We start from the raw sequence: 22,676 nt of genomic DNA on the forward strand, positions 1-22,676 counted from the left end.
GATTCTGTTCCTCTGTCTTCAGTCAGTGGAATTTATTGAGCATTTACTGTGTGAGCTGTAGTAAGCACTTGAAAGAGAACAGTGCCACAAAGTTGATAGTAAATCAATCATTGATATTTATTGAGCACTTACAGTGTGCAGAGCACTGTACTAATTGTTTGGGGAAGTATAATACTTCAGAGTTGACTGACATGATCCCTGTCCAAACAAACTTACAGTCTAGATGAGGAGACAGACGTCAATATAAATGAATAGTTTATAATATATAATTTAAAGATATGTACATAAGTGCTGTGGGGTTGACAGTAGATATGATACCTGCCCACAAAGACCTTACAGTCTACCCATACAGTCTAGAGGGGATTTTTCTTCTCTTCTGGGCCATGTGGTCAAATGACCCAGCTTCCTCTTTAGTTGTAGGCAGGTCACGCTGGGGAGGAGGAATATGAGAGTTTGGAGATCCAAGGGTCTCACCCAGGCTCTCCACCACTTTCCCATTCTGTGTCTCCTTTCCCCTATCCTCATGCTTTCAAAGGTTGTTGTGCATTTCAGGTATAATCGAATGTACACTTAGCGTTGAATGTGAAATTGTTTGCTCTAGGTTACATGCATTAATTTATTTTATATAAGAGTCAGGGTCTGGTGAGGCTATTATGCAAATGCACATAAATCTGATGCAAATCAGGAATTCATCGACCAAAATCTGATAGTACTGTCATTAGTTCTTAAGTGTTGCCCATCTGTCAGGGTAGGGATTATGTTTGCACTTAGAGGGAAGCAGAGGCATTGGGGGAGGGATGAGGAGCCTGAAGAGAAGGAGGAGGAGGAGGAAGAGGATAAAGATAAAGAGGAGGAAGAAAAGGAGGAGGACAAAAAGGAGGAAGAGGGAAATAGACACTATTTTCAATTGTGGCAAATGTTCAAGGGAATTTAAGGGTCCCCTGGGGCCCCAGACTTGGGGAAGGTGTGTGGGTTTGGCAGAGCAAATGTGACAGGATGAGCATGTTTCTGACCTCATATTTTTGTGATTGATTAGTATACCCTTAATTTTTTTTAGACACTCATTCACTCCAACTCAATACCAGCTCTGCCTTAAATTTTTATTAATTGTAAAGGCTCAAGTCTGGCAACTCAAAAATTGATTAATTCAACTCCTTCAACAGATGGAAAATTTCATCTATCTGTTCAGATTTGCCCCCAAATATATGTCTTCGCATCAAGAAAACAGGTATTTCTCAAGACTGAAAAAGGTTCAACTAAAGAAGGATCCTGCAAAAGTCTAGAAGCTGCCCAGGTTCACTTAGAAAGGAATACAGTGCTAATATGGCTTCTCTCTTTCTTTTCCTCAAAGCAAACACCCTCTCTCTGAGATCTCTAGAGACAAGGTCTGGATCTTTTATGACTTCCTCCTGATAAATAATCATCCCAGACTTGCAGGGCCTCCCCAGCCTCAGAGACCACCTCTCTTTGTCTCACAGGATGTCAGGCTGCAGCTAATTCAAATAAAAGGGACTGAAAAATCTAGGATGCCTGGGCCAGGGCAGGTTTTGGAGACCATCCGCCATTTGGGGCTCAGCGAATGGCTGGAAAATTCCAAGTTCTCCAGAGACCCCTGATTATAGAAAAACCCTGCTTGCACCCAGCTAGTCCTGTGATCCTAACATCCCTGGTTACACCTCAGTCCTTACTCAGGACAGGACTACCACTGACAGCCCTGGTGAAGTGTCAGGGATGGTGGCTCTTCCCTATGGTTTATAATGGGGAAAGAGCATGGGACTGGAGTCAGGAGACCTGGGTTCTAATCTCAGCTCTGCCACTTGCCTGCTGTGTTACCTTGGGCAAATCACTTCACTTCTTTGTGCTTCAGTTTCCTCATCTGTAAAATGAGGACTCATTACTGTTCACCCTCCACTTGGAGCTGCATGTGGGACAGGGATTGGGTCTGATCTGATTGTACCGTATCTACCCTGGTGCTCAGCTCAGTTAACAATTACCACTTAGCAGTAACCTCTTAACAAATAGCATAATTATTATTATTAAGATCAGCTGCTACATATCTTCTTATAGCTAGGCAGACACATGTTTTTGGATGATGATTGTTGGGGCTCAGGGGTGTCTTCTATCTGGCCTGATGATCCTCCCAGGGTTCAACTGCTGTGTCTGGAGGTATTGGCACTCCTGACCTGCTCTGCTTTAACTCACCTGCAACAGCCCAGATCCTGTGGATGGCTGTGAGGTGGGGGAGGCACAGGGCTGGAGGAGGGCAAAGGGCCTCAAATACTGTCAGTCATATCAGGTGAACATGCTGACTCCAAGACATCTGGGGCAGGCTGAAGACAGTACCAGGAATGGAAATTCAATTTTGGAACAATAATGGATAGTTCCACTTGGAAAATGCCAGTTTTTGTTTTGTGATTTTTAAAAAATGGTATTTGTTAAGCACTTACTATGTTCCAAGCACTGTACGAAGCACTGGGGTAGATACAAGCTAATCCGGCTGGACACATGGGGCTCACAGCCTTAATCACTTGGATTTGCATACTTTATTCATCCCTCCCTCAGCCCCACAGCACTTATATCCATAACCATAATTTATTTATTTATATCAATGTCAATTTATATCAGTGTTTCCCCCTCTAGACTGTAAGCTCATTGTGGGCAGGAAATGTGTCTATCAACTCTGTTATGCTATACTCTCCTGAGTGCTTAGAACAGTGCTCTGCACACAGTAAATGCTCAAGAAATATGCTCAAGAAATATTAATAAATTGATTAATCCTCATTTTACAGATGAGGTAACTGAGACACCAGGAAGTTAAGTGACTTGCCCAAGAACACTCAGACAAGTGATGGAGTCGGTGTTAGAACCCAGGTCCTTCTGACTCCCTGGCCCACGCTCTATCCTCTATGCCACACTGTTTCTTGTTCAAAATAACGATTCATTACCTTCCCATAACAAGCTTACAGTCTAGTGGTCGTCCCGTTTTCCAGAGGAAACCGATGCAGCTCAGTGAGGGGATGAACCCTGTCCAAGGCTATTCATAGTCCACGAGCCACCGCCCCAGTTTCCCTGCCATGGGCCAGTACCTGCATGAGTAGACGTGGTTCTTGCGGACGCTTCTCCTGAAGAATCCTTTGCAGCCGTCACAGCTGGAGGCCCCGTAGTGTTTCCCGGTCGCACGGTCACCACAGATAGCGCACAGGGAGTTGATGCCATTGTTCAGCAAGCTGGCACTGGTGGATTCTGAGGCGATGGCCTCCGGGGGACACAGCACGGACTCTCTCAGTCCTTTTAAAGGAAGAGAAGGAAAGAGTGAGAAGAAGGGCAATAAAGCAAGGCAATTCCAGAAGTTCTCTTTCATTATATTTTCAGGGTATCTTTGCTCCCAAACTCCTAAACATTTTCCCCATACCAATCAGCCCTTCCAAGAGATACTCTTGAATAGGGTGAAGCTTAGGATCCTGGGGATGAAAGGATCGGCGACATCAGAAAATTTGCTCCACTAGAAGACTGGAAAAATGTGTGTCCTGACCTTCCTCCTACAATAACGTAGATTTCCGAGTTGGTTTGCAAGTGAACATTTTGATCCAGTAAAAAACAGTTTCCAGTTGGAAAAACAGCCATGCTTTTGTGGCCCAAAGAAACATGCCAGCCATGTTCCCCACCAGGAGAAAGTTGCTTATGCTTCCCCACAACCCCCTCCCCACATCTGGCAACGGAGCCAACATTCACAGTTTTAATTTTAGCTCTCAAATGGCTTGAGCACCTCTCCCAGTTTCCGGGAACTCAGGCCCTTCACCCCTCATCTGGTGGAGCTGTTGGCAGACGGGTTTCCATTAAACTGACGCCCTTTCAAATTGTCGGCCAGCTGCAGACAGCTTTCATCACCCTACCGCTTCAACAGTGCTGGGGAATCTTCCTTCTTCCGTCTCACGGACCATATATCATCAATACCTGGTTCTCTTTTAGGACACTTCCAAAGGAAACTCTTTGGATGACTAAGAGCACGGGGTCTGGAAGTCAGGGCAACCAGGCTATAATAATAATAATGATGATGATGTTGGTATTTGTTAAGCGCTTACTATGTGCAGAGCACTGTTCTAAGCTCTGGGGTATACAGGGTAATCAGGTTGTCCCACATGAGGCTCACAGTCTTAATCCCCATTTTACAGATGAGGTAACTGAGGCACAGAGAAGTTAAGTGACTTGCCCAAAGTCACACAGCTGACAAGTGGCAGAGCTGGGATTCGAACCCATGACCTCTGACTCCCAAGCCCGTGCTCTTTCCACTGAGCCAGGCTGCTTCTCTATAATGCCACTGGTCAGCTTTTGGGACCTAGGGCAAGTCACTTAAGCTCTCTGTGCTTCAATTTCCTCATAGGTAAAATGGGAATAAATTAAATCTGCTCTCCCTAGCTCTTAGCTCCACGTGGGGCAGGGAGTGTGTGTGAACTGGCAATCTTGTGTTTAGCACTGCTTTTGGCACAGAGTAAGTGCTTAATAAATTCAATATTTTTATTTTTACTATTGATAACTCATCCCCACAGATCCATTCTGCCACATAGAGCCTGCAAACGTAACCCTAGCTTTTTTTTCACATAAGTTCTGAAAAGGGCAATTGATTTGACTGGCATAAAGAATGGATCAATTCTAGTAGTAGTAATAGTATTTAAAAGTGCTTACTGGTGCAGAGCACTGTACTAAACGCTGGGAAAGAAGTTCCTGGTGGAGCTACAGACACTCTCCCTGATACTCACAATCTAAGAATAAATTGTGAGGCGATGGAGAGAGGGGGACTTCCATGTATGGAATGATGAAAGAAAAATATTAAAGACAATGACAGTGACAAATTCAACAGGAGCAGCAGGATTTTAGATTGCTCATGGCTCAAATCAACACCCAGAAGTCCCAACCGCAGCTAGGGCTGGGGTAGATCCAAGCCAATCAAGTTGGACAGTCTATGTCCCATGTGGGACTCACAGTCTTAAACCCCATTTTACAAATGAGGGAACAGTGGCACAGAAAAGTTAAATGACTTGTCCAAGGTCACACAGCAGAGAGGGGAAGGAGCCGGGATTAGAACAAGGTCCTCTGACTCTCAGGTTCATGCATTTTCCACTAGGCCATGTTATTTCAACAGCATTAACGCAAACTCTTCCTGGTCCATGTTGTCTTCATAACTTATGTTACTAGAGGAAAGAGAACTAGTGAGCAGAAGAACCCCCAATCTACTGCACATGTCAGGTTAGCATTCATCTCCAGGAAAGGACTGGGAATCAAGCCTCAGTGCTGGCAAAGACCCATGGAGAGCTGAGGCAATTCCCTGGAAATTAGACCCTTTATGCCTCAGTGAACTGGGTGTTTCAGGCTAAATGGGTTTCAGAGGGCCTGATTTAGCTAAGTAATTGTCCCCAGTTTTCCATTTCACACTGGAAATATAATGTGGCCTTTGGTAGGTGCATTTTTCAAAAGAAGATACTCTAAAAAGGCACATTCAAGAATCATTTCTCATTTGGTTCGATGTTTTTGGCTCCCTTAAAGGGATACAGTTAAGCTAAAGAGGCAGAGTGCAAGTTCAGCAAAACTTTGCTTCAGAATCAAATTTACTAGGAAATTTCCATGCAGATAGTTAGCATTCCCCCAGACTGTATGCTTCAAATCCAAAAGAAAAGGGCACATTTCTGGTAGCAGCAACTCACTGCATTTCAACCTTGCAAGAATACTTGTTGATTGTTAATCAATCGATAGTATTTATTGAATATGCAAAGCCCTGGACTAAGTGCTTGAGATAGTAAAAAAGAACTAGTAGATATGATCCCTGCCCTCAAGGAGTTTACAATCTAGAGGTAGAAATGGACATCAGGAACTATCATCCTCATTTAATGGGGCCATTGGTCTAATCTGACAAAAATGCCCAAATGAAAGCTGATGAGAGTTATTTTTCTGACTGTATACTAACTGATTATCTTGTATCTACTCCAGGGCGTAGTACAGTGCTTGGCACACAGTAAATACTTAACAAAGTCCACAGGTATTGTTTCTGGCCAAATTAAATAAAATGTAAATGCAATGGATAGTGGGAAAAGGAAACATGATTTTTAAATGTTTCTCAGGTTTTAAAACTTAGGATGTCATTAATCACCTAAGGGAAAAAGATTAAACAGATGACTTATCTTGACAGGGTCCTTAAATTTTCCCTTGACTCAGGGATTTTTTTTCATTTAAAATAGAGTTGTTCTTCACCAAGCATGTTCTCTCTGCAGTCTACAAAAACAATCCCTGTTATTTGATGATTGCACCTCTTTAAAGGGATCTTTTAACACCACGTTCCTGTTTAATACGAGCTAATTGGCATCCCAGAGGTGCCGAAAGCCTCTCAGGCTGGTTATGAAACTTCGGTCAGCTCCTCCAAATGCCCGCTGTTACTTTCTGTTGAGTTGGCAGATGTTCCAAAAATAATTACAGTATTTTGTCACAAACCTAAAACAGGTCACCTCTGTAGAAAATCTCTAGGTTTTGATCAAGAGAGCTTTCTCCCAGCTCCACAGAGTTTCCTGGGAATTTTCAGATGGGGTGTTTTCAGAAAGTTCCCCACTCTTTCTCTTTTGGGTCTCTCAGAACAAGTTATTCTGGGCAGATTTTGCTGACCCTGAATTGGTACTGAGCATTCCAAAGGATCCAAAGATGGGGAGTGGGCAGGGAAGAAAACTACAGGATATAAATAAGAAAATGGTAAAATGCCAAAGATTTCTGCAAGACACCGATTACACCACAGGTCCCTCTTGAAACTGGAGAATCAAGTCCTGCGAACTAGCGTGACCTAATGGAAAGAGCAGAGAATGGGGTACCAGGGGACCTGGATTCTAAATCCAGGTTGGTCATAGTAAGCGCTTAACAAATACCAACATTATTATTATTTGCCTGTGTGTAACCTTGGGCAAGTCACTTAACTTCTCTGTCCTCAGTTTCCTCATCTGTGAAATGGGGATGTTTCCCCCATTCTTAAACTGAGAGTCCCATGTGGGACAGGGACAGTGTCTGTTCTGATTATATTGTATTGTACTGTACTTGGCACACATTAAGTGCTTAACAGATTTGACAGTTTTTATTATTATCCTCCAGTCAATAGTACCTTAAATGGCCAGGGGCCGGATCAGGTCTCTGTGGCAGAGTGGGATATACTATTCCAGGGCTACATTGCCAGCATTTTGTGTTTTGCACACCCACACACATGGCTTATGTCAATATCAAGCACATGTGTGGGTCTTCTTGTTCCACTCATTTCTTTCCTGGATGAGGATATGGCTCTCCTGTCCAAAATAAAGTCTCATTGTTCATCCGCCTTAAAATTTCTCGGGGCCTTTCTTAGAAAAGAGCAGGGTGTAGTGTTTGCCATCAGAGCAAACCCTGGCTCTCCAGACCTCCAGATCCAAGGCACTCAGTGCTTGTCCTGTACACAACGTTTAATGCTACTGCTTCCTTTTCAGATAAGAGATCCAAACCTGGCCAGATTCAGACTCAGTCAGTTGTCTTATCTGCCGCTAGTGCCTCAATCTGAAGCATTCGTGCGGCAAGCTAATAACCAACCACCACCCCAAGACTTGTGTCTAAGAGATGGATACACCCAGAAGCTGTTCCTCCCATGACACGGGGAGAAAAATGGCTCCCAGATTTTGGTTGTAAAACACACTGGCGGAATGGTCCAGGAGGGAAAGTAACTTCAGCCAACCATCGTCCTTGGTGACTCACCGACAGATGGTAAAGGCTGCAGATTGGAACCTGACTTCTCTCTATTTTGAAGGGAATGTAATTTCAGTACTGGGGGAATAATTTGGGATAAAAGTGCTATAAACACCCACCAATAACTATTTCATTCTTGTTTATGACCCCCGTGCCCCACTTAACTCCATATACCTGTCCAGATACCCAAAGAATTGAATACAAATGCATATGGATCTTGGGGTTTTTGAATTTCCACCATATATTGAATCTCATAGCACCCAATTACCTCTTTCCTCACCCTGATCCAAGAGGGGAGTTTCTGTTACTGAGAAAAAAACAAAGGTTTATAAAAGGTTAGAAAATATTTTGGTGTCTGCCTTGCGAATCTCAGGTGGAAAAATGCTGTTTAGCACATTAACCTACCCCAGCTATAGGTTTCTCTCTTAAAGAGAGAACAGGGATTGTGTCTGCCAACTCTACTGTACTCTTTCAACTGCATTTTACAGTGCTCTGCACACAGTAAGCTGTTCAACATACTGAAACATCTTACCCGATCTATAGTTTGTCTCTAAAAGAAGTACAGTACTAAGAGCTAGATGTTTCTAGTTGAACTGGACTGTAAGCTCCTAGAGGACAAGAATCATGTCTACCAGATATATTAGAATTTCTGAAATGCTTAGTATAGTGCTCTGATTGGTTGAACTGGAACTGTTTGAATTGGACTGAACTCTATTTTTGACCAAGTCTCTCTCTTCTCTGGCTATTGCTTCTTCAGATCAAAGCCATGGGGTGGGGAAGATCAGGTAAAAGCAAAATGGCCTAATGGACCAAATAGGGTCCTGGGTGTCAGAAGGACCTGGGTTCTAAACCCAGCTCCCCCATTTGGCTGTTGTATGACCTTGGGTAGGTCACTTCCCTTAACTTTGCTGTGCCTCAGTTACCTCATCTGAAAAATGGGGATGAAGACTATGGGACAGGGACTGTATCCAACCTGATTATCTTTTATCTACCCCAGCTCTCAGTTCAGCGTCAGGCACATAGTAAGTGCTTGACAAATTATTATTATTAAGTGCCATCTAGTCTTTTCCAATTCATAGTGACTCCATGGATATACTATCTCCAGAACATGCTGTCCTCTGCCATAATCTGCAACCTTTCTAATGGTTCTTCTGTTATCATTGTTGTGGTTTCTATCCATCTAGCTTCTCTCTGCCTCTTCCACGTTTTCCTTGGACCTTTCCTAGCATTAAGGAAAGTGTCTTCTCCAGAGAATTAGTACTCCTAATTGTGTGTTCAAAATATGCTAATCTCAGCAAGTATTTAACAAATACCATTAATAAATAAATAATAAAAGCCAAGGACTCCTTGACTTGGTTTCCTAGTTATAGCCCTTGCAATCAGCGTCCCCTCAATCTGGGGCACCTCAGAAGCCTTTTGCCGCTTCAACTCCATTGCTAGGGAATGGGCTGAGGGAAACCCAGCCTAGCCTCACATCCCCAAGTACAACTGAACCCCAGAGGTGAAGAGGACTGTGGCACCTCCTAAAGGAGGCCTTCCCAGACTGAGCGCCCCCTTTTCTTCTGCTCCTTCTCTCCTCCCCATCATCCTGACTCTAACCCCCTCCCCGCCCCACAGCACTTGTGTATATATGTACATATTTGTCTATTTATTTTATTAATGATGTGTATATATCTACAATTGTATTTATTTATATTGATGTGATTGATACCTGTCTACTTGATTTGTTTTGTTGTCCGTCTTTCCCTTCTAGACTGTGAGCCGGTTGTTAGGTAGGGACTGTCTCTATTTGTTGCTGAATTGTACTTTCCAAGCGCTTAGTACAATGCTCCGCACACAGTAAGTGCTCAATAAATATGATTGAATAAATGAACTGAATGAATGAGCCCTCAGAGTGGCTCCAGAAACCCTGATCTCAGTGGAGAACCCCACTTCCTCTTCCTGCAGCTGGAGTCCTTTTGTGGACCTCCCCAGGGGTGGCAAGGACAAAATAGGTATATCTCTCCCAGAATCCAAGAATCACCTAGAGTGACAGCTGGAGATTCCGTGTTCTCCCTGGAGCTACAATGAGGTCCAGAGGGGGGATGACGGGCCTGGTTCCTTTCTTTGGGCTCCTTCCATTCCCTCACCTCCACTCAAATAATAATAATAGATATGCTTTTTGTTAAGCATTTACTATGTGCCAAGCACTGATCTAAGCATTGGATAATGGTATTTATTAAGTGCTTACTATGTGCCAAGCACTGTTCTAAGTGCTGGGGGAGATACAAGGTAATCAGGTTATCCCACATGGGGCTCACAATTTTACTCCTCATTTTGCAGATGAGGTAGCTGAAGCACAAAGAAGTTAAGTGACTTGCCCAAAGTCACAGAGCTGACAAGTGGCGGAGCCGGGATTAGAACCCACGACCTCGGACTCCCAAGTCTGCTCTTTCCACTAAGCCAGGCTGCTTTCTTCAAGGAGGATTTGGACCACAAGTCATTGAGGTTCCTCAGGCCTCAGCCATGTGCACTAGTAAGTTTGGTCACTGGTCATGTAATAGAGCTAGTCCAGCAACCAAGGTAGCTGCCCAGGAGAGGTTGTGGGACAGGGCAGGGAGGAGAGAGAGGGACAGGGAGATCTGGGGTGTGGAGTTCCTAGAGCAGGAGAAGAGGAGAGTACATTTCCTTATGGGCTCCTCCCCAGGACCACATTTGGAGCTCAACTGGGGACCTGGGTTCCTTTCTTCACATCCCAGGTGCAGAGTTCTTTCTGCGGGGGTCCAAGACAGCGCCTTTGGGTTCCCTCCACAGTGGTGGCATCTGGGTGCTTTTGGACTAAGGATTCAAGCTGGACCTAACCTTGATTTTTCAAAGGATTGTGGGAAGGATGAAAACTCCCATGAGGAATGGAGCCAGCAGGGACCTTATGGCCACAGAGGAGTGGCGAAGGCTAACTCTGGCCTCTGTTATGATCTGTGCTCAGCAGGGTTCCAGGGGAACCCTGGAGAACTGTCAGCTCACAGACTCGGCCCCGGCAATGGGATTCGTACCGGGATATATTGGCTGTCAAAGCTCCTCTGGCAGAGGAAATGCTCTGTGAGTCACAGGGCTGGAGCGACTTTAGCCATGATGTATTGGCAGAAGGACAGATGGAAACTTTTTAATGGATAAAGGGCTTCTTCTTACTTAGCTCTACCTTCAAAGCTTAGTCTAACACCCATAAAATAACCCTACCTATGTACACTTATAGCATGTCTGTGGGTAAATAGAAGCTATGCTGTTGCCTCTGTTAAAATAGCAAATTATGTAATTACAGGCTTGTTGGAGGTTACTTTTAATCAGATTATAGGTTGCCTCGTAGATGTCCCTGAAGTACTTCTAAAAAGCCATCTCCTGAAGCATCATATAACAGGGTTCAAATCTAGCTATTTTAAAAGCATGCTGGATATTGACTGTTTTAATTACAATTGGAACCAATAATAATGAAGTATCTATGGTGACAGGATGCCTGGAGTTTTATTTTAGCCACTTTAAGAAGGGCAACCCTGAGGCAGAGAGGTTGAAACAATCTGGACTCTCACATCCCCCAGTTTTCAGTTCAGTGCTTCATTTCCTGTTGCTACCCTACAGCCGTTCAAGTGCTGGGCATGCAGCTTTGAGGGAGATGGGTACAGATCTGCTTAATTCATAGAGAGGAATGGGAATGAGGCAATGGGAGAGCAATGTGGAGGGCAAGCATGAAAACTTGAATGTTACATTTTAAATCTCTCAGTAGAAATGCAGGAAAATTGAAATGATTTTTATTGAGGAGCCCCAAGCATGAAAAAGGAATGGGAGAGTGATTAAGAATCTGGAAATACTGATTGAAAGGGAAGGATTTGAAGAACCAGAAATAGCCTGGCTAAAGTGAGCCATGTCAAGTATCATTAGGAGGGTGTGAATGCCAAGGAGGAGTGGGATTGATACAGGCAATCAGGTTAGAAATAACTGGATGCAGTTAGGACAATAAATTTTTAAGTAAAAATCAAGACCTTTTAAAAAATCTGATTTCACTGTGCTTGTGGGACAAACTGCCCCATCTTCCTTTTGAAGGCACATCTCCTCCAAGAAGCCTTCCCCGACTAAGCCCTCTTTTCCTCTTCTCCCACTCCCTTCTACGCCACTCTTACTTGCTTCCTTCATTCATCCTCCCTCCCATCTCCACAGCACAGATGTATATATCTGTAATTTATTTACCTATTTATTTGTATTAATGTGTGTCTCCCTCTCTAGAGTGTGAGCTCACTGTGGGCAGAAATGTGTCTGTTTTATTGTACTCTCCCAAGTGCTTAGTACAGTGCTTTGTACATAGTAAGAGCTCAATAAATGTGATTGGATGAATGATTGAATTCCTTTTCTCCCCACCCCCATCCTCCTCGCCCTCCTCCATTTTGCCCTTTCTAAAGAAGGGCATGGAGCTACCTCGCAATTGAGGATATGAATGAGCCTGGGCTTGGCTTTCTGTGTTGGACTCCAGAAAATGGATTAAAAGCTTTAATAGGACTTCCTTTTTCTTACGCTGCTATTTGAGAGCTAGTTTTCACCCACAGTTCATAGGATTGTGAGGAATCTGAGGAGCCCTCGGGGCTCATGTCAGATCCTAAGAGCCAGAAGATTTTGCTTGCGTGTGCGTGTGTGTGTGTGTGTGTGAAGGAGAAGTGAGGAGGGAGCTGGGTGGAGCTGGAATGAGGCACAGGGACAAGTGGAGATATTCTGAGGGGATAGCAGGATTTGCCGATGACTGGGCTGATGGGAGAAACAGAAAGAAAATGTGGGAGCTGGAGGAGAGCCTGGAAATGAGGTATGTGTCTCATAGGCGAACAGGTGAGTATAATAAAAGTGTGAGCAGGTAGAGAATGACACCTGCTCTCTCCTCCCTTAAGCAAAGGAGTTAGGCAGGACACAGAGCAACATAACACAGTGCCTGAGGACAGATTGGCAGAGCATGGAGCAAGTTTTCTTTCTCTTGGACACCTAGCTCTCCCTGCTGCTCTCCCACAGACAGGCCCCCACCTCCACACCTTCCCAGAAAGAGTTTTGGAAAGGTATAGGAAAGTGGCATGGCTGCAGAAGGAACATTCTCATCTTGAGTTGGGCCAATTCCCGAGAAGATTACAAGAGGGAGCTGCAGAAAGACCTTCTCTATCTGTTCCTGGGGAATAACATGTATGTTTCTTGGCTGGAGGAGAGAATTAGACTTATTATTAACTGAGGCACAGACAAGTTAAGTGACTTGCCCACAGTCACACACCTGCTGACAAGTGACAGAGCTGGGATTCAAACCCATGACCTCTGACTCCCAAGCCCATGCTCTTTCCACTGAGCCATGCTGCTGCTTTTTAGGTTAGCGGGTGCTACGACAGTGATAATGGGGAGGTGGGAAGTTTTGAGGTGGCTGCAGTGGTCATCCCTGAGAGCTATGGACCAGCTACCTCATGTGTCCAATGATTTGGGCAAGTCACTTCACTTCTCGGTGCCTCAGTTCCCTCATCTGTAAAATGGGGATGAAGACTGTGAGCCCCACATGGGACAACCTGATTCCCCTGTGTCTACCTCAGCGCTTAGAACAGTGCTCGGCACATAGTAAGCGCTTAACAAATACCAACATTATTATTATTATTATTAAAGAAGCTTTTGTCCAGGCCGATTATTCTGCCCAGGCCCTGTGTCCGCACCAGCCTCTGAAAATGGCCATTTTCAGACTAGGGACACTCATACTGAATGAGTCTAGGGCTTGTATTCAGGCCTCACCCTTCTAAAGGGAGACTAAGAGGGTTTTCTGCATTTTGTAGAGGAAGCTGTAGCAGACTGAGATAAAGGGAATTGATCAAGGTCACAAATCAGTCTCCAGCCAGGCTGCTTCCCAACTCCTAGCTGCTTCCCACCTCCTAGTTCCTCTTTCCCTCACCAGAACCCTTGCACCGGCACCAAGTTCCTGAGTAAAATGGATGGGATCTGCCTGTCTGTTAATTTTGACCATCCCTAAGCCCTAAGGGCTGGCTTTTATTTTTTAAATCCTGTCTCTGCCTTCTTGCTGGAGCCATTTTTATTATGGGTGTAAACAACTAATGACAGCTCAGTCTTTCACAGGACACGCTAATGTGCCCTCACACAGTCTACTGCGGCTCACTGAGAGCTAACCTGAGCAGCCTTTCCAGCTCCTCAAATGGTTCTCCATTGAATGAGACAGTCCCCCTGCCTCCCCTCTCCTCTAAACCCAAAATTCTCAGTTTGGCTTTCTAAAACAACAACTACTTTTCCCAATTGCCCAGAGGATTCTAAACCAAGACAAACAAGCACATTTCAAAACAACTAGTTTCTAAGAGAGTTAGTTACTGATTAACAGCAGGGCAAACAGGCCAACATTGACCTAGATAGCATTTCCCTTTAGAAATGAGAGCCTGTCCTCCCCTCAAATGAAATAATTAAAATTCAAGTTTTCTGCTGGGTTTGAGGGTCTGGGGACAATGTGACAACCTAGTCAAAACAAAGTAAAAAAAGTGTCATGATATTCCATCAACAAGGGGCAGAAATTAAGCCTTCTGCTGAGGGAGATGGATCTGGATTCAGAAATTCATCTAGATCATAGCTGGAAATCAACATCTCTTAGATCAAAAAGAAGCCATGTATGCCCTTAAAATCTCACGCTGGTGAGAAAGTCACTTTCTTAGGGTTGAGAGCTCTTCCTCATGCTGGTATGTACTGGCGAAGGTGCCAGCCTCCAATTCATAGAATTTCCATAGAAAACACTTCTCCTTCCATTTCATCACAACCCCTTCCCCCTACCCTGAAAAATCAGGGGCTGCTGAAAGCACTCATGAAAAAATGTTAATCGAAAGATCAGAGGGGCATGAATTGATATGATAAAGCATGGTTTATATCCCACTTGTCCCACCCAGAACAGGAATGAGCAGAGTAGGCAATTTATCCTTTTTCCTATAATGGCTAGCTTCATGTATCCTGCACCATTTGGTGCAGTGTTTAGTACAGTGCTTTACATACAGCAAGGGCTAAATAAAAAACCATTAGTTGGCTGGACCTATAGCATCGTGGCTTTTATCTAGGCTTCCCGAACCCCAGGTTTGGGCTCTGAGGACTAGTCAGTATTGCTTGGTGAGATAACAGGTAAGAAATGGCCTGGAGAAATCCAGTCACAAGCATGACTTTTCAGCTTTCTCAGAGAGATCTTGGCGGAGAGGGTGGGGGTCTTTTGACGATGTACACACTCTCTTAAAACACATTTACACATTCACTTATGCACACCAAGCTGTCAAGCCTACTAAATAAAAATGAGTTGTTCCCCTGTTGATTACAGCACTGAGATATTTATTTCATCGCTTAAATATCTGAGAGAAAATACTTCCAAAACAAACCCTGGGACATGAGGGTGCACTGGGCAGAGGTATAAAGGATTAAGTTGCTTAAACGACATATTTTTATAATTTTTTTTTGTCATCATAAATCTGGATCTACCCTGCGGCTGGTACTAGGAAAACAGAGTTATTCTGGCCGAGTAGCGTAGCACGACTAAGAAGGAGGGTCACAAAATATACCAGACCTCCATGCTGTAGAAAAGGCCAGAAACATGGTTAAGAAACGTTCCATTTTTCACGGAAGGACTTGCTCCTCTACATTTAACTGCCTCCTAAAACCACGACCGGCAACAACCTGCTGATTCTCCTTGTTCCCAACTTTCAGGGGCTCGGTCGAAAAATCTCTTTTTCCCATTGCAATTCTCCTAAGACAGTACAAATCATCTGAAATAGTGGCACAGAGGACTCACCGGAGTTGGTGGGAAGCACTCTCAGGCTGTCAAACTCCAACATGGTGTAGGAAGAGTCCAGAGACTCAGCATAGTCTGGCATATCCATATCCATTATGGTTTCACAAAGCTTCATTATTACCTGTCAAATACGGTGGATCAGGCCAAAACAGCCCCAGTGTCAATCACGGCCAAGGTCTCCTCTGCAAAAAGAGACGTAGCCCTCAAAATGACAAATCATTACCTAACTCCCTCAGACCCCCTCCCAATGCCGAAAGCAGGCCAGAGGGAAGGGAGGCTGGCCCTCAGCTTTCTCTCTGCCTCTCTCTCTCTCTCTGACTCCCTACCTATGTATCAGTGTCCCATTGTGATTATATGATGCTGATAAGGCCCTAGTTAAATCAACTTGGAATGCATCCTTGGTTCAATACAATGCAGTTTATGTCAATCCCTGTGTAAACAACATAAAAAAAAAGTGCAGTGGGGAAGGTATTCAAAACCAACGGTTCTCTCCTAGGGCAAAGCAATAGCTCCTATCAAACAAGGCCAGTGTCAGCTTAAGGAGGAAGCTGGAAGGGCCAGTTATGTTGATCTACCTAGCCAATGGTGGTTCACCAGTTCAGTGGGGAAAAAAAAATCAATTTGGCATTAACCCTTGTAAAATAGCAAATGGCATCACTCTACACGAAGATAATAAAATATCCTAATCTTAAGGAACACTACAGAGTATATTTGTGGTTAAAGACCCTCTCTTTCCAGATGGATCCATAAATGTCCAGAATCTATCACCATTTACAGACTGGGGACCTTGACATTCACCTCTGGTACGAAAGAGGTTTCTTTGGTTCAGCACAACACCATCATTGTTTACAAGGTAGTAGAAATTTGAATCCCAGGGAAATTACAGAAAACTATTTAGGAGATAGAATAAAAGGAGTGACAGTGGTGATTGGGCAGAAAGTCTGACTAAATTCCTCCCCTTTCTCAATAGGGCAAAGGGATTCTCTTTCATTGTGGGTGTGGTGGAGAGGAATAAATTTATTCAAAATTTGCTTTTGAAACTCCAAACCATTTAAAAGTACTAAATTTAGCATTCTAGTAACAGTACTATGTCTAATTGTGATCTCACCATTTGAAAAATCATACAAGTGACCATTGCTGGAGAAACTCTTGTTGCTTATGGCCACTTCATTTTTCTCCATTTCTAGTTCTGATCTGAGACAAAATCTTCCTCTGCAACCAATAAAGCTATGTCTGTACACAATAAAGCACCATATTTAGGAGTATCGGGTGATTGTCTCAGTGTTTACTACATGGCCATTTTTCTTTTGTTTTTTAGGCTTGCAGTAGAGATATTATTTCTGACACTGAAACCAATACAGAGAAATCAAGCATAGCCATTAGCGCGATGTGTTTGGGAGCCGCTGAAAGGCAGTGATGGAGTCTCTCAGATACATCACTGTGACCAAGTGCAATACTTATTTGGTATCCAAAGGGCATCTAGCCCAGAACTAGTTACTAGAATCAAGAAACTACAAAGCCCATGTTTTGGTGGTTTTTTTGGTATGAGGTGGTTACTCATTCCTCTTCACATCAGGCAGAATGCCTGACAATTGGCTTTAAATCACTCCATCAGTTCTCACCCTGTTATCCATGCTCTTCTCTCTACCCTGGATCACAACCCTCTCCAGCTAACCCATTAATTGTGCCTCCTTCTAATCTCCGGCTTCTCTGGGCCCTGGTTCATATCACCCTACACAACTCTCTCCATCTTCAAATCCCAAATGCCTTTCTCAAATCCCTCCTCCTCCAGGAGTTTTTCCTCTCCCAAGATCACACCCTTCCAACTACCACCTCAAAGCACTTATGTTCCATTTCAGCCCTTGCATGCACAACCACCCATTATATACTCTGCACATATTGACTTACATACTCTACAATTTAAGCACTTACTCATCCACATGTCCATCTTTTCAGTGTCTTCTTCTTATCTGTAATTTAATTGGGCCTGCCTTCCCCACTGATTGCAAACTCCTTGAGATTGGGCATCATGCTTTTTTACTCTATTGCTCTCTCCCAAACACTTAGCACAGAATAAATGCTGAATAAAGTGGTTTTGGTTGATTGACGGTTAGGCAGATGGAGCTGTCACGATTTTGAAAGATCTTTTCAGTGACAAATAGCCAAACTCAAAGTTGAGGCACTGACAAAATGAAATCATCTAAAAACCTTATTAAGATTAGATTAGGGTTCTTTAGGGATAGGGTTAGAACTGGGGTTAGAAGGAGGGATTGATGCTTGCTTTGTGTGAAGCCTGGTGTGTCGTTTAACATTTTAACCTCTTAATGATGATGATGGCATTTGCTAAGTGCTTATTATGTGCAAAGCACTGTTCTAAGCACTGGGGGGATACAAGGCGATCAGGTTGTCTCATGTGGGGCTCACATTCTTAATTCCCATTTTACAGATGAGGGAACTGAAGCACAGAGAAGTTAAGTGACTTGCCCAAAGTCACACAGTTGACAAGCGGTAGAGCCAGGTTTAGAATCCATGACCTTTCATTCATTCAATAGTATTTATTGAGCGCTTACTATGTGCAGAGCACTGTACTAAGCACTTGGGATGAACAGGTCGGCAACAGATAGAGACAGTCCCTGCCGTTTGACGAGTTTACAGTCTAATCGGGGGAGATGGACAGACGAGAACAATGGGAATAGAGTCGAGGGGAAGAACATCTCGTAAAAACAATGGCAACTAAATAGAATCAAGGCGATGTACAATTCATTAACAAAATAAATAGGGTAATGGAAATATATACAGTTGAGTGGATGAGTACAGTGCTGTGGGGAGGGGAAGGGAGAGGTGGAGGAGCAGAGGGAAAGGGGGAAAAGAGGGTTTAGCTGTGGAGAGGTGAAAGGGGGGTGGTAGAGGGAATAGAGGGAGAAGGGAGCTCAGTCTAGGAAGGCCTCTTGGAGGAGGTGAGTTTTAAGTAGGGTTTTGAAGAGGGGAAGAGAATCAGTTTGGCGGAGGTGAGGAGGGAGGGCGTTCCGGGACCGCGGGAGGACGTGGCTCGGGGGTCGACGGCGGGATAGGCGAGACCGAGGGACAGTGAGGAGGTGGGTGGCAGAGGAGCGGAGCGTGCGGGGTGGGTGGTAGAAAGAGAGAAGGGAGGAGAAGTAGGAAGGGGCAAGGTGATGGAGAGCCTTGAAGCCTGGAGTGAGGAGTTTTTGTTTGGAGCGGAGGTCGATAGGCAACCACTGGAGTTTAAGAAGGGGAGTGACATGCCCAGATCGTTTCTGCAGGAAGATGAGCCGGGCAGCGGAGTGAAGAATAGACTGGAGCGGGGCGAGAGAGGAGGAAGGGAGGTCAGAGAGAAGGCTGACACAGTAGTCTAGCCGGGATATAACGAGAGCCTGTAGCAGTAAGGTAGCCGTTTGGGTGGAGAGGAAAGGGCGGATCTTGGCGATATTGTAGAGGTGAAACTGGCAGGTCTTGGTAACGGCTAGGATGTGTGGGGTGAACGAGAGAGACGAGTCAAGGATGACACCGAGATCGCGGGCCCGAGAGATGGGAAGGATGGTCGTGCCATCCACGGTGATAGAGAAATCTGGGAGAGGACTGGGTTTGGGAGGGAAGATGAGGAGCTCAGTCTTGCTCATGCTGAGTTTTAGGTGGCAGGCCGACATCCAGGTGGAGACATCCTGGAGGCAGGAGGAGATGCGAGCCTGAAGGGAGGGGGAGAGGACAGGGGCGGAGATGTAGATCTGTGTGTCATCTGCATAGAGATGGTAGTCAAAGCCAAAAGAGCGAATGAATGCCCTCTGACTCCCAAGCCTGTGCTCTTTCCACTGAACCACACTGCTTCTCCACAATGCATACACTTAGTACAGTGCTCTGCACATAGAAAGTGTTCAATAAATACCACTGATGGGTGCTTACGTGTTGTTAGAATGTCTCAATGTTTGACCATTAGTTGATTGTTTATTCTTTATTAGAGCCCCCCTACTTAATAACTTTTAATGATTTAACTAAAAATACAGAGCTGATTCAGAAGATGTTAATATTTCTGTATTAGTGACATACCTAGCCCTTCCGAAGACTCAAATTTAGGTTCTGGAGGGCTGTCCACATTTTAGTGGGCAAAATCACGAATTCTGTTCTCCTCCATATATTTCTGCAGTTTAGTGGTATTCTGATGAAGAGAAGAAGCCACCAAAGCAATTCTCCTAATTCAAAGTACATCTTTTTGAATAGACTTGTCCTAGACTTTGGGTCACAATGGGCCAACACTGTGGACTCAAAGAGGCGTCTTGTGTCCCCATCATTTCAATCTGGAAATTTATAGAGGTCTGTTAATCACTTCTAGCCATTTCCATCCCAGTGCTAAGTATCTTCCTTTCAGGTCTTACCAGGTCTTTCAATTTCTTTGCTGGTTTCCTTCACTCAATTACAGAGAAGCTGAACTCGGGTGTTCAGTCGTTGCTGTTGTTGCCCTGAGGCTCATGGAGTATGTAGTTGCTCTTGTGAGATATAGAGCGCTCACCTTCCTATTCAAGAGGACTAAAACCCACACCTATCCAATTATGCTAATAATTGTGACAGAGTAAGTGCTTACTATGTGTCAAGCACTTTAGTAGGCTCTGGAGTAGATACAAGATAATTAGGTTGGACACAGTTGCTGTCCCACATGGGGCTCTTAGTCTAAGTAGGAAGGAGAACAGGCATTTAATCACCATTTCACAGGTAAGAAATTGAAGCACAGAGCAGTTAAATAGCTTGCCCAAGATCACACTGCAGGCAAGTAGCAGAATCAGGATTAGAAGCCAGGTATTCTGATTCCAAGGCCCATGTTCTTTCCACTAGGCCATGATTGCTTCTCTACTAAACTGTGGTGACATGAAAAGACTTTCCCTTTGCTCCATCTCTAATTCTCTAAAACAGCCGAAATATCTATCTATAATAGATAGATAATAGATAATCACTTGTCTAGAAAGATGCATCTCTTGTCTATCACTAAGCTTCTACTGAGGGGTAGCAAAAAAAAAAAATGCCTGCCTGAACCCTGGGCAATATCCCAAAGACAACTCAGCCCTTATTATGTCTGAGGGGAGAACTGGGCTCAGTGGATGATGGTTTGGGAAAATAAATTAAGGTTCATTTAACTTCGCTAATGGTAAATCTGACTGAGAGTTGAGTATCCAAGCTCTGAAACTCTCTGTTTAGTTAAAAGAGTCTCTTTCCTCCTTCTGCAAAATCAAATGTTGGTTGAGATAGTCCATGGTTGCCCAGGCTTGCTTTCCCCCAACACAGTGTCAAAATCGGGCTCAGTAAGTGACTGTCTTAAAAGTGTTTCAGAAAGCTGTGGAAAGGCCCAGTACTCTTTTCTCTCGAAACAATGGAGATTTTAATCCAAGCTCATTAGCCACATCACTACAGCAATACAGGGAGGAAGTCATGTGATTCCCAGGGCAGTCAATCAGTGGTATCTATTGAGCATTTACTGTGTGCACTGTATTGTACTAAGCACTTGGAAGAGTACAATGTAACAAGTTGGCAGACATGTTCCCTGCCCACAATGAGTTTATGGTATACCAAAGGCCAAATTTGTCTTCAAGCCTGTAGGTATGAGTCATGGATTCTAGAATAGAAGCAAGTTGAGGGGCTGGGCTTGTCGTGTTCAACAATGCCCATCTATGAATCAGTAGTATTTATTGAGGGGTCACAGTGTTCATTAGCCCTGAACTAAGATCGTGGGAGACTGCAGCAAGACAAAGCAGCGTGGCCTAGTGGAAGGAGCACAGGTCTGGGAGTCAGAGGACCTGGGTTCTAATCCCGGTTCCTGGACTCGTCTGCTGTGTGACCTTGGGCAAGTCACTTAATTTCTCTGTGACTCCCTGACCTCAACTGTAAAATGGGCATTTAGACTGTGAGCCCTATGTGGAACATGGGCTGTGTCCAACCCAATTATCTTGGATCAACCCCAGCACTTAGTAGAATGCCTGGCACATAGCATTTAGCAAATATTACTAAAAAAAAAGACCTCTACTGGAATCCCAGTTGGGGTAGAGGGTAATAGAAGGGAGCTATGACCAGAGGTTATGTAAACAATGTGTGTCCTTGGTGGGAAATAGTGCAGATGTCTTTCTCCCATCTAATTGCAGCTTTCATCCAGAGTCAGTAGGGAAGTGAATGATTCTCTGCATCCTCTGGAAGAGACCAGCAGCAAAGTGCTACTGCCCCAGGGGCAGAAATTGCTAGTGTGGTCCTATCTCAGAGCTGGGGAGAATTATAACTGCAGATGCATAACTCCATAAAACAGAAAAAAACCCTAACACGCTGAAAGGTTCTGTTCACAGAGCATAAAATATTTCTGCCAGTGAAATAGAGGTAAGGTGGACCCTGATGGCCCTCTCAGATTCTGCACTAGGAGTCACACAGGACATCACTTATTTTATTCCAGGCTCACAGTCCAATATGATGACATCTTGGCTGCCATTTTGTAACAGAGCATATTTCCATTGAGGGCTTTGCACAGTCGGTGCTTGATAAATACTACTGACTGATGGATTGATTGTTTGATTTTCCAGGGAAACCCCAACTACTTGCTCCACAGTCTCTGCCTTCCCCTCCCAGGCCCCTCGGAAACCTGGCAGACAACTTGGCAGCAGGAAGCATGGCAAAGGGAGGCTGTGCCCTCGGTGCCATATGCATATTGGACAGGGGCAGACCAACTGATAATGGGGTTTCCGGTGTCAAGTTGGACCAGTGTTCTCCTAAAATAAAGATAGTTTTTGAAATAGTGCACGTAGTCCAGGACTGAAGTTAGGATGTTGCTCATAAAATGATTGCTTCATGCTTGGGGGGCCACAGGGAAACATCTGGTGATTTGGAGAGGTTCCAAGATGACAGGAGATGGTATGTCAAGGAGGCAGGAAAGGAGAGGAGCCCTAAGATGGAGAGAACAGAGTGGATTTATACTAAAGAACTTGAGAGAGATGTAGATGTGAACAATTCAGAAGACCCCTAACTTTTCTCTTTCCTTCTTCGCTCTCCTGGAGACCCCCAACCCAAGCAATGTGGTGTCAGATGGGGGAAGGGAGAGGTGAACACCAGGTCTTGGCCCAGCTGTGCCACGCACTGAACAACTGTCATT

At 44.4% G+C, this 22,676-nt stretch overlaps 1 protein-coding gene across 1 annotated transcript in view; it reads right to left on the reverse strand.

Annotated features, from left to right (window-relative positions):
• Nucleotides 1–15,828, reverse strand: part of LOC100079085 (hepatocyte nuclear factor 4-beta-like) — a 73,660-nt gene extending 57,832 nt beyond the window's left edge. The window contains exons 1-2 of the mRNA XM_007671653.3: nt 15,545–15,828; nt 3,087–3,288 (exon numbers count right to left, since the gene is read on the reverse strand). Coding sequence (XP_007669843.1) covers nt 3,087–3,288; nt 15,545–15,659 — 317 coding nt within the window. The 5' untranslated portion in view covers nt 15,660–15,828. The remainder of the gene's footprint in view (nt 1–3,086; nt 3,289–15,544) is intronic.
• Between the last annotated feature and the right edge of the window lie 6,848 nt (nt 15,829–22,676).

This window comes from Ornithorhynchus anatinus, chromosome 11 (assembly GCF_004115215.2).
Source record: "Ornithorhynchus anatinus isolate Pmale09 chromosome 11, mOrnAna1.pri.v4, whole genome shotgun sequence".
In the NCBI taxonomy this organism is placed as follows: Eukaryota; Metazoa; Chordata; class Mammalia; order Monotremata; family Ornithorhynchidae; genus Ornithorhynchus; species Ornithorhynchus anatinus.